The following is a 15,951-nucleotide window of genomic DNA, read 5'->3' as shown; positions in this document are numbered from 1 at the left end:
GCATTTTTCAAGTGAAAGCTCTGAGCAGGAACACGGGAGGTAGTTTGATCTGAAAGACATCAGAGGACAAGTCCATGCATAATGGTGTAAAATACCAACAGAGGCTTAAAATCAGTTAACAGGTAGCCAATGCAGGTTAGTTAAAATCAGGGTAATTTTGTATAATATAAACAGAACTTTAAGGCAGTGATTGTCACCCACTGTGCCCCGACACACTAGTGTGCCGTGAGAGATTGTCAGGTGTGCCATGAGAAATTATCCAATGTCATTTTTTAAAATTTAATATTTTATAAAACATTTATTAATAATTTTCTGCAAATATGTCATTGTCAAGTGTCTCTGCTGTAAAAACTGGGGGTATTATAAATTATATTTCAATCAAAAATACTGTTTAGTGTCATTTTATAACATTTTTGGTTAGTGGTGTGCCGCAAAATTTTTCCAATGTAAAAAAACATGCCCTGGCTCAAAAAAGGTTGAAAAACACTGCCTTATGGGCCTTTATTGATTTTTTTTTTACTGAATATTAATAGAAATTGTAATGAATTTTCAATATTAAGATATATTGTATTTGCTGATGACACTTTAATATTTTGTTGAAAAACCATTAAGTTCTGTGATATATGTCCTTTGCTTTTGTCATATGGGATTTTTAAGGATTATTGTTCTATTTTCGTTATTCATTATCCATTATCCGTCAGTTCATGATACGCTACAAAGCCTAGTTGGGGGGGATTTTTTAAGGGTTGTTGTCTTGTCTTGTCTTCTTTATTCAATATCCATTATCCGTTATCGGTCAGTTCATAATACGCTGCAAGCCTCAAAGGCTCTTCTTATTGTATAGGACTTTGCATGTATATTTTTTCTATCTATCATCAAATTATTCATATAGTTAAATGAATAATCTCATGGATCCCTTAACACTTTACAAAAACTCCCGATTAACAGTATTACTCTGATGCCTCAAACACACGATGAAGAGGTACGGAGGAGAAATTACTACTACTCCATCCATAGAAAATCGAAAAATAAATTCTAATGAAAAACGTCAATGCTTAAAATGTTTTTATCGATTACTGTCGGCAAGTGACTATTAAGTCATTATATCTTTGGGAAAGATAACTGACCTCTTATGACATTTAACCCAATAATGATTGAGCATCCCTAATTAAAATCGTGCTTAAATTTGTAGTTGGTTTCACTGCTAATTCAACAGCTGTCCCCACGAAAATGTTGTCCTTGTCAACCAACCTACTGTAAATATCTTTCTCATTTGCATACCTGTCATTTAGAAACTGTTGGCAAGTGGTCTTTTGAGCGAGTTTTCACAAGTTAGGTGACATTTCAACTTACTGGTAGTCTATTTTAAGGTATTACTCTTTGATTTACTACATCCAAAACATCAAAAAGGCCAAACTTGGACACACTGTGCTGTGCCCTAGGGGTTGAAGAAAGTCTGCTCAGAAATGTTACTTAGTTCTGGATTCAAAAGAAAAAAAGCTAGAAAGATTTTCTCTGCCATTTAGAATTATTGCAATGATTGATGGAAGTACAGAGCTGAGGATTATAGGAATGTGCAGAGTGGTTATGATTGACAAGAAACAGGGGGAAAAAAGTGACATAAATCAGATTCAGGTGATTTATTGGACTGAGTTCACCACTGCATGTTTTGATCCATAGATCAATGGTCAAATCTTGTATGGACGCAGTCGTCAGAACGCCTCCACAATCATCGATAACGCTCCTTCCAAAGTCAAGATCATTCTCATAAGGTGTGGACACACAAACCTATCCTAAGTCACGTATACTATAAATCCCAATTTGTTGTTTCCACAGAAATAAAGAAGGGGTCAAAATGTCCCACGGCTGCAGTAATAACACTCTAAGCTGCCGGACTGAATCTGAAGTTCATAAAGGAATCTCTTCAGCTGTCCTCCCATTACAGGTATAGTGACTCAACTTCGCTTTTATTTGCCCCATGAGTAAAAAGAGAAACTAATTGAAGACGGCAGCCCAAAAGTGGAATCACTGTGGTAACAACCCAGTGTTATACCGAATTTAACCTCACTTAATCTTATCTATAGACCAGTGTTTTTGTACTGATGGGTTGGGACCCAAAAGTGGGTGTTGGGCAAGTTTTTAGTGGGTCGCAAGCCTTCTGCTTGGTCAAATAATGCTAAGAAGAAGAAAAATCAGAGGGTCAATTACACTTCTTAAAGCCACAGTTTGTATTATTTGGCCACAAAATGGCACTGTAGTGTCAGGTGCAAGAGAGGGCCAGTGCACAGTGTGGTGGCTGGATGCCAGACAAACATGGCGGACCCTAAGTGCGGATTCCACGGTGTAAAAGTATTACAAATTTCTTGACCCACGATTTTTGTTTTATAAAAATTAAAATTGGTATGATAGTTGGTGTATTTTTGCCTAGTATGTTTCCATAATGCAGTGATTAGCACATTCGCCTAACACGCGAAAGTTTTCCGATTTGAGATCGGGTGGAAACATCTGTTGGCCTGGAGAGGGATAGGCACCACCAGGCTGTACTTGCCCAAGACACACCACAGAAAATGGGGCTCCTACGACCCGTGTGGTTTAGGTATTCAACCAACCAACCGTTCAACTCAATGTTGTTGTTTTTTTACTGAATGAAAGTTTTTTTGTACCACTAGGAGGCACCAAATATTACACATTGTCCCTTTACCCATAGGTGGCGATAATGCCATGCTTGATCGCTTCTACACTATCAGTCAATTAGTGCATTTTCGAGGGACCACAGTTTATTTTATTGTGACTTTGTTGGGTTTATTTCCCTTTTCTGCCCATAATAATAGATGGATAACGGATCTCAAGAAAGTTAGTGATAAGGGAAAGGAAAAGTTAAAAACAGTGAGAACATCGATTGGGTCGAAGAAGCAGGGCCTTCATGGGGCCCAAAGGAAAATTATATTTTGGGCCTGTAATTACTTGATCACTGGCATACCTACTAGAACTCATTCCATGTTCTAATCCAGGGGTGGGTAATTGTTTGGAGTCAGGGATTGCATAAGGTTCAAAGGTTTTGACCAGGGGGCCGGTCTTGGAAAAAGATCCAATTTTTTTATCTGGGAATAAATATACATGCAGATAATTACATGGTATAGTTCTTTTGAACTAGATTAGTTACTTAAAATTGGTTTTGAAACGATCACAATTAAAGCAAAATAATATATTAGGTCCCTATTTTAATCACTCCATTTGATATTTAGTTTTCAAGTGTTACAGTAGTTGCACTTTTTTAAAAGTATTTTTTAGTATTTTTGTCGTATGATTTCAGTTGAAGTTCAGTAGTTTTTCTAGCATTATTCTAGTTTTATTTGTGTACTATTTCTGGAGTCGTTTTTTGGGTCGTTTTTACATAGTGGTAAATTCTTAGTATTGCTGTAATATTTTAGTTGTATTCCGATAATAGTTTTGGTTGCATGTCTGTAGTATTTTTGCAGTATTACAGTTCTTTAATGATTTTGGTGGTTTTTTTGGAGTACTCTATTATCATTTTTTCGTATTTTTGTATTATTTCTGTTGTAATTTGTAGAATTTCCATACTAGACTTGTTGATGTACATCTGTGGTATTTCTGTAGTGAAGTATTACTGTTGTTTTCTTATTGTCGTAGAACTTTTGTAGTATCTCTCTAGTTGTACTTTTGCTGTATTTCTGTTGTAATACTTATGTAGGAGTATTTCTGTAGTAATCTTTTTCTGGGAGTGTTTTGTATTATAGTAATATGAAACGGTAAAAGTATTACTGTAGTTTTATTATCGTAGTAGAATTTTTGTAGTATCGCTCTCGTCTTATTTTTGCAGTATTTCTGTTGCAATACTTACGTAGTAGTATTTCTGTAGTAATATTTTTCTGGTAGTGTTTTGTATTATAGTATTATGAAACGGTAATTTTGTAATATTTCTATAGACCTAATTTTGATGTATTTCCAAAGTAAAATGTTTGTAATATTTTTGTAGTATTCCCATAGTATTGTTTTTGTCATATTTTTGGGGGGTATTTTTGTAATGTTACTGTAGTTGTGTTTTTGTAGTAATTCTGGGGTAATATTTCTGTAGTATTTTGTATCATGGTATTTTTGTAGTATTTTTATACTATTTTTTATTTTCCCAATGAAAGCAAAATAATATATTTTAAGCACTATATTTGATATTTAGGTTTGTAGTTATTGTGTAGTATTTCCGTAAAAGTTTTCTTGTTCTAGACACATGAGAGTGACTTTCGAGACAAAGTTGGCACCAAAAGAGTTAACCGGTCTTTAGGGCCCCCCTAGTGGTCGCGGGCCCTAGGCAACCACTTAGTTCGCTTATACCTTGGGCCGGCTCCACAAAGAAGGATAAAGTTACAAAAATAAAATTATGTTTGAGTGTCTGCCATTGAAGCTCAGCAAAAAGTACAGTAACGGGAGAACATGTTAGATCTCAAGCTTTTTAACATTACCATAATCTTAATTAATTACAAAATTCATGATTGATATTTACGTACATGCTTTGTTAATATTTCAAATTTATTTTAGTACGTGTCTTTTTTTAAGCGGTGTGAGTACTGTATAAATGGTGCTTCAGGTCATTTTGTTTTTTCTGGCCATTTTGTGTTTTGAAAAAAACGTGAATATATTCTACCATCTCTGCTTTAAACTGCACAATCTTTTCATTATACTGGATTTGGGTTGCAGCTTGTCATTGGGAAGAATGATGGGTCCTGTATTTAGACCAGCTGAGAACCAGCGCTAAAGACAAATGATTATAATTTTAACACATATTTCCATTACCTTTTTGGGAATTTAGGAATACTTGCTATTCATAACCATATGCTGAGATACTTAACTCATTCACTGCCAATTACACTTACATAAGGTAATTATCAGTTTAAAATAAAAATAATTATACAGTAATCCATTGTTGTATTGTGGTTTACTTTTTGCCGTTTTGCTTCGTAACGGATTTTCATAGTGCATTATGTATGTATGTAGTATAGGACTTTTATTCAGGAAAATTATATAGCCTGTAAATTGGATTTGTTCTGAAGTAATAAATAAGTAATTACAGAATTAAATAACCAAATAAAGGAATCAAATATCGCGGGACTTTCTTGGAACGAGAGAAAAACGAGAGATTACAGTACTACAGTACTGGAAAACATTTTTAGCCATAATTTATATTTGTATCAGAGAATTGTAAATGTGTAACGTTGGACTGAAATATCGAGACAGTAACACCGAAATAAATTACCCTCCAACAATATCCTGCATAAAAATGGAAAAAATAATAATTTATAATGTAATTTAAAACATTTATTTGGCATTGACTTCCTTAGTATACAGTATAACCAAAAGATAAATAACTGATATATTACTAGCATCTTATTTGAAAAATGTTTATGCAATTGTCAATTTAAAAAAAATGTAATTTAAAAAGAGAAAAAACAGTGTTACTTATTTGTCTTAATTTTTTTCTTTTGGATGCACTTTTGGTCATTTTCATCAGAATTTCTTTAAAAAATGACTTGTATCTATACAGTGCATCCGGAAAGTATTCACAGCGCTTCACTTTTTCCACATTTTGTTATGTTACAGCCTCATTCCAAATTGTATTAATTTAATGTCTTATCTCAAAATTCTACACAAAATATTCCATTATGACAATGTGAAAACGTTTTTTTTTTACTTTTTTTTAATTTATTAAAACTAGAAAATTAAGAAATCACATTTACATAAGTATTCACAGCCTTTGCCATGAAGCTCAAAATTGAGCTCAGGTGCATCTTTTTTCCACTGATCATCCTTGAGATCTTTCTACAGCTTAATTGGAGTCCACCTGCAGTAAATTCAGTTGATTGGACATGATTTGGAAAGGCACACACCTATATAAGGTCCCAAAGTTGAGTGTGTATGTCAGAGCACAAACACCAAGCATGAAGTCAAAAGAACTGTCTGTAGACCTGCGAGACAGGATTGTCTTGAGGCACAAATCTGGGGAAGGATACAGAAAAATGTCTGCTGCTTTGAAGGTCCCAATGAGCACAGTGGCCTCCATTATTCGTAAATGGAAGACATTTGTAACCACCAGGGCTATTCCTAGAGCTGGCCGGCCTTCTAAACTGAGCGATCGGGCAAGAAGGGCCTTAGTCAGGGAGGTGACCAAGAACCCGATGGTCACTCTGTCAGAGCTCCAGCGTTCCTCTGTGGAGAGAGGAGAGCCTTCTAGAAGGACAACCACCTCTGCAGCAATCCACCAATCAGGCCTGTATGGTAGAGTGGCCGGACGAAAGCCACTCCTTAGTAAAAGGAACATTGGAGCCCGTCTGGAATTTGCCAAAAATCCCCCTAAATGACTCTCAGACCATGAGAAACAAAATTCTCTGGTCTGATGAGACAAAGATTGAACTCTTTGGTGTGAATGCCAGGCGCCATGTTTGGAGGAAACCAGGCACCGTTCATCACCAGACCAATACCATCCCTACAGTGAAGCATGGTGGTGGCAGCATCATGCTGTGGGGATGTTTTTCAGCAGCAGGAACTGGCAGACTAGTCAGGATAGAAGGAAAAATGAATGCAATATATAGAGATATCCTGGATGAAAACCTGCTCCAGAGCGCTCTTGACCTCAGGCTGGGGTGAAAGTTAATTTTTCAGCAGGACAACGACCCAAAGCACACAGCCAAGATCTCAAAAGATTGGCTTCAGAACCACTCCGTGAATGTCCTGGCGTGGCCCAGCCAGAGTCCAGACTTGAATCCGATCGAACATCTCTGGAGAGACCTGAAAATGGCTGTGCACAAACGTCTCCCATCCAACCTGATTGAGCTTGAGACTTATTGCGAAGAAGGATGGGCAAAACTGCCTAAAAATAGGTGTGCTAAACTTGTGGGATCATATTCAAAAAGACTTGAGGTGGTATTTGCTGCCAAAGGTGGATCAACAAAGTATTAAGCAAAGGCTTTGAATACTTATGTAAATGTGATTTCTTAGTTTTCTATTTTTAATAAATTCAAAAAAAGTAAAAAAAAAAAAAAAAAAAAACAAAAACTTTTTTTCGTATTTTGTGTAGAATTTTGAGATAAGAGATTAAATTAATACAATTTGGAGGCTGTATAATAACAAAATGTGGAAAAAGTGAAGCGCTGTGAATACTTTCCGGATGCACTGTATACTTGTTTCTCAATTTCTCACTTTATCACTCTATCTATATCTCTCTCTCTCTCTCTGTCTCTCTCTGTGTCTGTAAATCAAATAATTTAAAACGAGTGAAATGGCCCGGCGTTGCCAAGCTTGGTGTTGCCAGGCTTGACGTTGCCCGCCTTGGCGTTGCCGCGCATTCTGCTTGAGCCAGGTTTTTAAGAACGTGGTTTGATGAAAAAGCGACAGGGAGCCACTAGGAAGTGCCAAATACCAGTATGACCGCATGCATCCCCAGAATCACTTGTACAGGAAAGCAGTTGTTTATTTATTTTTCTGGGTATTTATTAGGGTGCCTTGATACAAAACTTAGCCAAGGACACTCCCACAGGCCTAACGTACTTCTCTGTAAATTCTCCCGTAAATCAGTTAAGCCGTTTTGGAGCCTATAAGGCAGACACACACGCACGCACGCACACACACACACACACTCAGGACTTATCTAATAGTAAAAGATACAAACTCTTATTCTATATAAAATACCTAACTTAGATTCCTAAAATTCCATTATATCAGATATTGAAAGTATTATTGCACCTGTAAAGAAGATTTTTTTTGGCTTGCGTTCTGGCATTAAATCAGTTGAATAGATTTGGATGAATGCCAATATATCACTCACGGAGAGTGACCTCGAACCTCACAAAAATCTATTGGTATCTGAATTCGGAACAGTCTTCTTGAAAGAGTTCTTTATCGCCGCATCCATAATTAATCTCACTGTGTGGTTTCCGAATAAGATACAATAAGAAGCTTCCATGTCAGCGTATAATATATGCACCTATAAAGTTTCCCATGATGAGCGTTGTCTCTCGTCATTTCCAATTCTAATTGTATCAAATTAACCTTGAGTCGTCGGTTTCCATACCACACTCGTGATGTCATCATGCACTAATCAGCTTTCATGTTAAGCCCAAGGCTACAGCTCCTGAGAAATTTGGCTGCAGGGCATTTAGAATTTTCATCTTACTCCTGTGCGACACAAACTCCCATATATGCTTTTCGTCTTTAATGCTTAACTCCGCCCGCAGGACACCATAGGGAACGTTGAGCATAAGCCCGGGATCCAGCTGAATGTAGACAAGGTACAAAGCCCCCATCTTTGGAGGATTTCATCCAGTTTGTTTGATTCAGGAGTGTCAAACCTTTGGCTTGCGGACCAGATCAGGCCTGCCAATACATTTAATCCGGTGTTCTGCCGAAACCTCCAACCCTGTCAAGACGTCCTGTAGATGTTGACAGATTATCAAGCAGACCAATTATCGGCAGCAGTATTTGGGAATTTAATGGATATTGCTATCGGCATTTGTATTAATTCGACAGGCCAGTATATTTACTAGTATTTTTTTTTATGCTCAGATGCAGCCGAGCCTCTCCCTCCCTCTTTCGTTACCCACATCATCCCGTAAGATTGGATAAGTGACTGGGGGCAGAGCCACTGAGGCAGAAGCTCTCCCAATTTGCGAGAGTACACGTGTAGAAGTTACACAGAAAACTCCCACGGAAATGTAATAAACATTCCAGTGATCTACATCTCACGACTATTTTCAATGTTACAATGAGCAGGAGAATAACATTATAGCTGAGTATACAGCGGCAGCTATGCTAACTCCTGAGTCCATACATGTCCCTGAATCAAAACTGCTGATATTGAGAAAAAGTTCATGGGAGAAAAGCATGTGTCTGATTGAAAAAGAGCGTAAAAAGTGTAGTTAACTTGTTTTTGGGAAGCACATTTCGGTGGAGACTGATATATCAGATCTTATTATAACATTATTTCGTCAATCAAGCATGAGTGTTTGTGATTAAGAAATAGCATAAAACGCATGCTTTAAGTGGAAGGCTAAGTGACTATTAGTGAATATTGGGTTCTCAATCTGGCCACACTTTTCAATTTGCAATCCCCATTGATATTTTGCTGTACTTTTTATTTTAAAATATTTTAATTATTTTGTTGGTTGCATTGACATTTTTATTTATATATATATTGTAAAATACAAATAAAAAAAATCAAGGAGGTATTTAAGTTTTCTTTTGGTTATGTTTAAATGTGTACAAAAAGAATATAACTGGCTGAAATGAATGAATGAAATGAAAAAAAAGAAAGAACACTTTTTTATATACTTCTATACGAGTTGCTGCTAAGCGTAATTTCATTTCCTGTTATTTTTGGGTTTAGGTGAAGGATTAGTCGTGTTAGTTGTGTTCAAATGTATATTTATTTACTGTAGAAGGTTTCAGAGAGCTATACATATCTCTTACGCCATTTTTTTAAGCTTTGAAGCAGATTAATATCGGCTCTAATTTTCGTTTTTTTTTTCCAATCAAGTAAAACCTGCAACACTGTAATTATTATTGCAAATAGAACTTTTATTGATTATATAAAACGAGGCATGCATGCATACACTGCATTTTTACCATAGTCAACAAACATCATGCTAGAGAGCTAACACTGAAAAACATGCCAGGCTTAAAATCCACATCATAAAACAGTATTTTGGAGCAGTGAAAAAGTCAAATAAGACTAAATAAAAATGAAAATCTTTAGTACTCATAGCTTACAAAAGCACAAATGGTTATCAGCGTTGTGGGCGTATGTGCGAACTTGGCATTGATAGGTCGTCTCGAGAGGTAGGAAATAATTTCAGAAGACCACATTGAGCGAAGCACAAGAAAAAAAAAAGCTGCTTTCAAAATATCCACTTGATGTTGCCAAAGCCATGCGCCAAGCCCAAAGCAACTGTTGCTGTTATATTTGACTATCATTTATCCACCAGAGAAATGTTGATATAATATACTTAAATAAAAAGAAAAATACGTTTACATGTTTACAAATACAGGATTACCTTTAAGGCTAAACTCCTCCCACAGGACAACACAAGGAAGGTTGAGGACAAGCCCGCTACCCAGCTGACGACGGAGAGGGTACAAAGCCTCCTTAATTCGAGAATTTCATCAAGTCTGTTTAATTATTGACCCGTTATTCATCTTCCCACACACGAACGCCAGGCCACTGTCAAAGTGTCCACCAGCTGCCCTGAGGCTACCTCCACTACTTTGTCAAAGGCTTATCAAGAAATATCGCCCGCACAGAGATGCCCTACCTCCACTTTCTCAGGTGCAAAGCCTACCACTTCCCAGGAGCATTCTGATTGTGGGCTGTCCACTTCAGCGTCCGACAAACTTCACTCTCCTGTCACGGCTGGCGAAGAAAGAACCATCGAGATTTGCAAAGGAAACGTTGGCCTGGGTCTCAGCATTGTCGGAGGATGTGACACGCTGCTTGTGAGAATGATAATTAATAATTAAGTTGACACAATTTTTCAAGAATTCTTTTTTTCTGAATTTACACTCACTGGCGTGTATTTTTGAATAATCTCCACTAGGGGTCAGTAATAATCCACGAAGTGAATGATGGAGGCGCAGCGCAGAGAGATGGAAGGCTGCAGGCCGGAGACCAAATACTAGAGGTATAAATCCTCAGTTGTGCTTATCTGTAATAAGTCATATAATTCACCTCAAATAAATACTTTATGTATTTTTGAAAATAAAATGTCTTTAGCTACCACTGTAGTTTCATGCAGTGCAAACATGGCACATTCCTTTTGTACTCACGCTGCAATGAAAAAATAAAATAGAATTAAAATAATCCTACTTTATTTGCAAAACATTATGTTGAATATTTCTATATTCGTCACATAACAAAAAAATGACAAAATAATGATCTCATATGGCAAATAACGGGTTAAACCACTAGCGTATTGTGAATTACTGCTAAAAATAAAACAAACAGCAAAACAGTTAAGATTTTAAAAAGACTTGTCCCATTGACAGAAAATGTGGGTTATTTGAAGTATGATTTTGTTAAACAACAAATGTATGTCTAATTTACAGTATGACACAAAAGTGAAAGTGAGTACACTCCATTTCTGCAAATATTTTATCATAATGTTTAATTGAACAAAACTGAAGAATCATCCCTAGGACACAACTGTGTAAAGATTATATAGCAGTGTTAATTTAAAAAACTAAAAATATAGCCACTAGAAACTAAACCCCTGGTAACAAAAGTGGGTACACCCTAAAGTAAAAGTGCGTAAAGTTCAATATTTTGTGTGGCCACCATGATTTTTCAGAACCACTTTAATCTTCCTGCCATTTTCTGGATTTCACCAGAGCCTCACTGATTGCATTTATAATGCTTTTCCACACCTCCATGACAACATGACTGAGCTGGGGGACATTCAAGATATTGTGCTTCTCCACCTTCTACTTGATAATGCCCTATAGATGTTCTATTACTTTTAGATCTGGAGACATGTTTGGCCAGTCCATCCCCTTTACCCTTAGCTCCTTTAGAAAAGCCTTGGCCATCTTAAAAGTGTATAGGGTCATTGTCAGGCTACAACATTGCCCCTGCGACCCAGTTTCTTGAAGGAAGGGTATCGTTCTCTCCTCCAGTATTTTACAGTACATGTTTGAGTTTGTGTTTACCTCAATGAAATGCAACTCCCCAATCCCAGTTGCACTCATGCAGCCTCAAACAATGACATTTACAAAACCATGCTTGACTTTAGGTTCAACACCAAACTTGTTTGTACTTCTCACTTGGTTGCCGCCACACATGCTGAGCCAAATAAACTCATCTTAGTCTCATCAGACCAGGGTATGGCTTTCTGGTAATCCATGGCCTTTATTTACATACTTATTTTTATTGTGTCAAAGCGATGTTTTTAAGCAATGTTATATTAAATATTATAATAAAATCTTTACTGCAGATATGTGAGGGGTGTACTCACTTTTGTGACATAATGTAAAACTATAAAAAAAACACCAAAAACAAAAATAAATAGCAACATAAAATCCTTAGAATTAGCAAAATTATCTGATATGGCAAATGGTAGCTAATACCAGAAGATGCCCAAATATTTGTGAATGAAGTCACTGTGAATTTTTTTTTTAATTGTTACCCTGCTGACTGAAAATATTGCTTATTTTGAGTTGTATTTTTCTTATTTTACTGAAGCAAAACAAAACAAAATCTTAAAAAAGTAAAATTACAATAACATTTATTTTAAATGTATATGATTTTTATTTGTTTGTTTTTATATTTTTGCAATGTACCACCCATTTCCGTAACAAACTGTACATTTGTAACTACCTGTGAAAATATTTTCCCAAAAAGTATACTGTATTTTACTCAGACATACACTTTGTTTTCAAATTGCGTGAGCAGTTAAATATTTTTTAAAAGTACTGCCCCACTGACAGAATATTTTGCTTATTTAAAGTTTTATTTTACATATTTCATTCAAAGTAGTACATGTAAAAACATCAAAGCACATCAACCATAAAAAACAATAGTAATTTCTTTTAAATCTATATAATTGGTATTTATATTATTTATTTGATGAAGTGTTTACGTGATGGAGTGGGCATGGAGTTAGAAATAAGGTTGCATGGACAGGTGCTGGAAGAAGTTGAAAGCTTTAGATACTTGGGTTGTGTGGAATAGAGTGCGAGGTATTGCACAGAGTGAATCAAGGACGCAAGGTTTTTGGTGCTCTGAGGAGAGTGATGAGCAACAAGAGTCTGAGTATGGATGTTAAGAGGGGACTGTATGAGAGTGTGATTGCGCCGACTGTGTTGTATGGTGCAGAGACTTGGAGCCTGAACGCAGATTTGAGAAGGAAATTAAATGTTTTGAGCTGAAGTGTTTGAGGAGTATGTTAGGAGTGACAGGATTGGATAGATTGAGAAATGAAATTTTGAGAGCCAGAACTGGAGTGGTAGTGGAACTGAGCAAGCGTGTGGATAAGAGAGTACTCGCTTGGTTTGGACACATGGAGAGGAGGGATGAGGAGCGAATGTTGAAGAGGATCTACAGAGTGGAAGTAAATGGAAGGAGACCAAGAGGAAGGCCGCAATTGACGTGGATGGATGGTGTTATGAGTGCACTGCAGGAACGAGGTCTAAATATAGTGGAAGCTAGAGCTCTTGTTGGCGATAGGAATTAGTGAAGGGGTGTTGTGAAAGGATAGTGGGATGTTTAGACGTGTTCTAAGGGATGGGAAGGGCGCCTGTATGATGTCGCAGGGGTAAACCAGTAAAATCTGTCGGGCCCTACTGTTTAACAGAAGAGTGTGTTGTGTCACCCTCACCCGAGTGACATGGCTGCTTTCTTGTGTCCTGTTTCATCTGGAGGGACAAAAACATGACCAACTTTAGTGCCGAGGTGTTTAACTTGTTTGGGTGTTTGGGCATTTGGGTTGACCATGGTCCAAACATTTTTTTGTGCTTTTTGTTACACTTTCCCTTTTTAATTTTATTATTTTCTTTGTTTTTGTATGTGTTTGTCTTGCTGTCGGTCAACCCTCTCGAGGGATATGACCATGGTAGATAGATAGATGGATAGATAGATAGATTCTTGCAGTGCTCCTATACTTTCCACGACAAACTGGTGGCCTGGAGAGGGATGGGCGCCACTAGGCTGTACTTGCCCAAGACATACCACAGAAAAATGGTGCCCCTAGTGGTTGACATATACACCCTCTCACCATTCTAAAAGAAAATAAAAAATAGCTCGGCCAGCTCAGTTGTAACACTGAACTTCATCTATTTTTGGTTTGCCTAAACTCATGAATTTGATGTTAAATTTCAAATATTTCAGCAACACATTCAAAGATATGCAGTCTAAGACTTTTAGTTTTAATCAGTTATGTATTCTTGATTCTCTTAAAAGGTGGACATCATAGTGCTGTACCGATGCTGATATTAGTGCTATCTTGATGAAATGTACGAGAGCAGCAAAAATGTAGATAGAGTTTTTGTTTGAATGTATAAAAAGAAACATGCCATTATGTTTTTAATTCCTATGCCGTTCAAAGGTTTTCCAACAGCTTCAAACCCTTATGTTGTGTTTGGAATTGGCACCACCACTGTTGTTAGTCGGTTAGTTTTGACCTGGGGTCTAACTCAGTCCTGACCGCCAAAAAGAAAGGAGTATGAATCAATATAGTTAAAATTACATCCTCAAAACATTAAATGCATCCATACCCATATACAGTGGTACCTCTACTTACAAAAGACCCATCTCAAAAGTGTTTTGCTATCTGAAGTTCGTGTCTAACTAATATCTTCCTCATCTGTCGTAATTTTTATCGTATCCTGAGTCAGTCATGCTACCACCAAAGGTACGCGCAGGTACACACCAACAGCGTCCTGCGTGGTTTATCAGCTACGTGAGACCCATAATCCCCCTGCATCAAATTGTGAAATGGTTTAGTCCGTTAATTCATTTCTTGCTAGCTGCAACCAGGGTGAGTTCATTTTTATTATTGCGCATTGTTAACAGTACACTACAGTTTACAGTGCTATTTAATATTCAGCCACGAGTCCTGCAAAATGAGGAGAGAAAACGAGAGCCAGGGCTCTCCTTACGATTAAAAATTTAAAGAAATCTCATCGCCAAATATGAAAGTGGGAGTTGAGTTACCAATTTGGCACTCTGACCAAGACAATGATCCAGAAACGACCACAGAAATTAAGGATGTCTTAGCTTGTTGGGAAAAAAATGCCGTTTTTTCTTACAAAAAGACATGATAAGCCAGACGCTGACGGCCAATGGAACTGTTTGATGAAAACTGAAACATTCTGAGTTCATTTATGAACACATTTATGAACATTGACTGAACATTATCGTACCATTAGAGCAGTAACAGTTGATTTAATGAGGGTTTGTTTGCATTTGATAACCTTTGAACGGATTAATCACGTAACTATTCATTTCAATCTGAAAACGTGCTCCAATTTACAATTGTTTAACTATACAGTGTCACTGCAGGAAACAATTAAATTTGTAAGTAGTGGTACCTATCCATTCCTATTGTATTTTTGTTTTATGGCCCCTGAGATGGGCAGCACGGCAGCGCGTGTGTGGCACAGTTCGGAGGTCATGGGATCAAACCTTCCTGTATGGAGTTTGCATGTTCTCCCCGTGCTTGCGTGGGTTTCCTCCCACGTTCTTAAAACCTGCATGTCAGGTTAATTGACCGGTCTGAATTGTCCCTAGGTGTGAATGAGCGAGTGAGTTGTCTGTCTCTGTGTGCCCTGCGACTGACTGGCAACCAGTTCAGGGTGTCCCCTGCCCACTGCCCGAAGATAGCTGGGATAGGCTCCAGCACCCCTGCGACCCTAATTAGGATAAGCGGTGCAGATAACGGATGGATGGCCCCTGAGACACAGCAGTTATTATATTTTATAATCTTGAAACGGGTTACTTGAAGCTCTAACACTACATAAGGGTTAGGCCAGACTGAAGCATTTGTCAGCTCTCGTTCTATTTAAGCAAAATATTTTTGACGGCCGTAACTCAACTTTGTAATTCTTCAGTACTTTTTGTCCCGCTGTGCCACAGGTCAACGGCATCGACCTGAGGCAGGCCACTCACGACGAGGCCATTAGCGTGCTGAGACTTACCACCCAGCGGGTTCACCTGCGTGTCTTCAGGCACAAGCTGGCCTACAGGGAGGAAGAGCTGTGGGACGTCTTCAGTTTGGTCCTCAGGCCACATCCTGTCAAAGGATTGGGCTTCACCACTGTCGGAAAAAGGTATGTATTACGAGGGATGCACAATAATTGTCGGGTCATTTTAAGCCATTCTACAATAAGCTGGTACCCACTTTTATAAAGTTTCTAAATATTTATGTTCCTCATTATAATACATTCAAATGTTCTATA

The 15,951-nt window shown here is 37.4% G+C and overlaps 1 protein-coding gene across 5 annotated transcripts in view; it reads left to right on the top strand.

The window, feature by feature from the left end:
* The window catches only part of LOC148361881 (multiple PDZ domain protein), a 112,095-nt gene that overhangs the window by 78,929 nt on the left and 17,215 nt on the right, over positions 1–15,951 (top strand). For all 5 annotated transcript variants that reach the window (XM_088342689.1, XM_088342688.1, XM_088342692.1 and 2 more), the window contains 6 exons: positions 1,681–1,772; positions 1,837–1,945; positions 10,084–10,137; positions 10,222–10,497; positions 10,599–10,682; positions 15,629–15,822. In XM_088342689.1, the coding sequence (XP_088198815.1) occupies positions 1,681–1,772; positions 1,837–1,945; positions 10,084–10,137; positions 10,222–10,497; positions 10,599–10,682; positions 15,629–15,822 (809 nt within the window). The remainder of the gene's footprint in view (positions 1–1,680; positions 1,773–1,836; positions 1,946–10,083; positions 10,138–10,221; positions 10,498–10,598; positions 10,683–15,628; positions 15,823–15,951) is intronic.

The sequence above is a fragment of the Urocampus carinirostris genome, chromosome 8, assembly GCF_059441175.1.
Source record: "Urocampus carinirostris isolate Australia breed hairy pipefish chromosome 8, RoL_Ucar_1.0, whole genome shotgun sequence".
Lineage (NCBI taxonomy): Eukaryota > Metazoa > Chordata > Actinopteri > Syngnathiformes > Syngnathidae > Urocampus > Urocampus carinirostris.
Note: the sequence above shows the minus strand (reverse complement) of the source record. Positions and strands in the feature narration are given on the sequence as shown.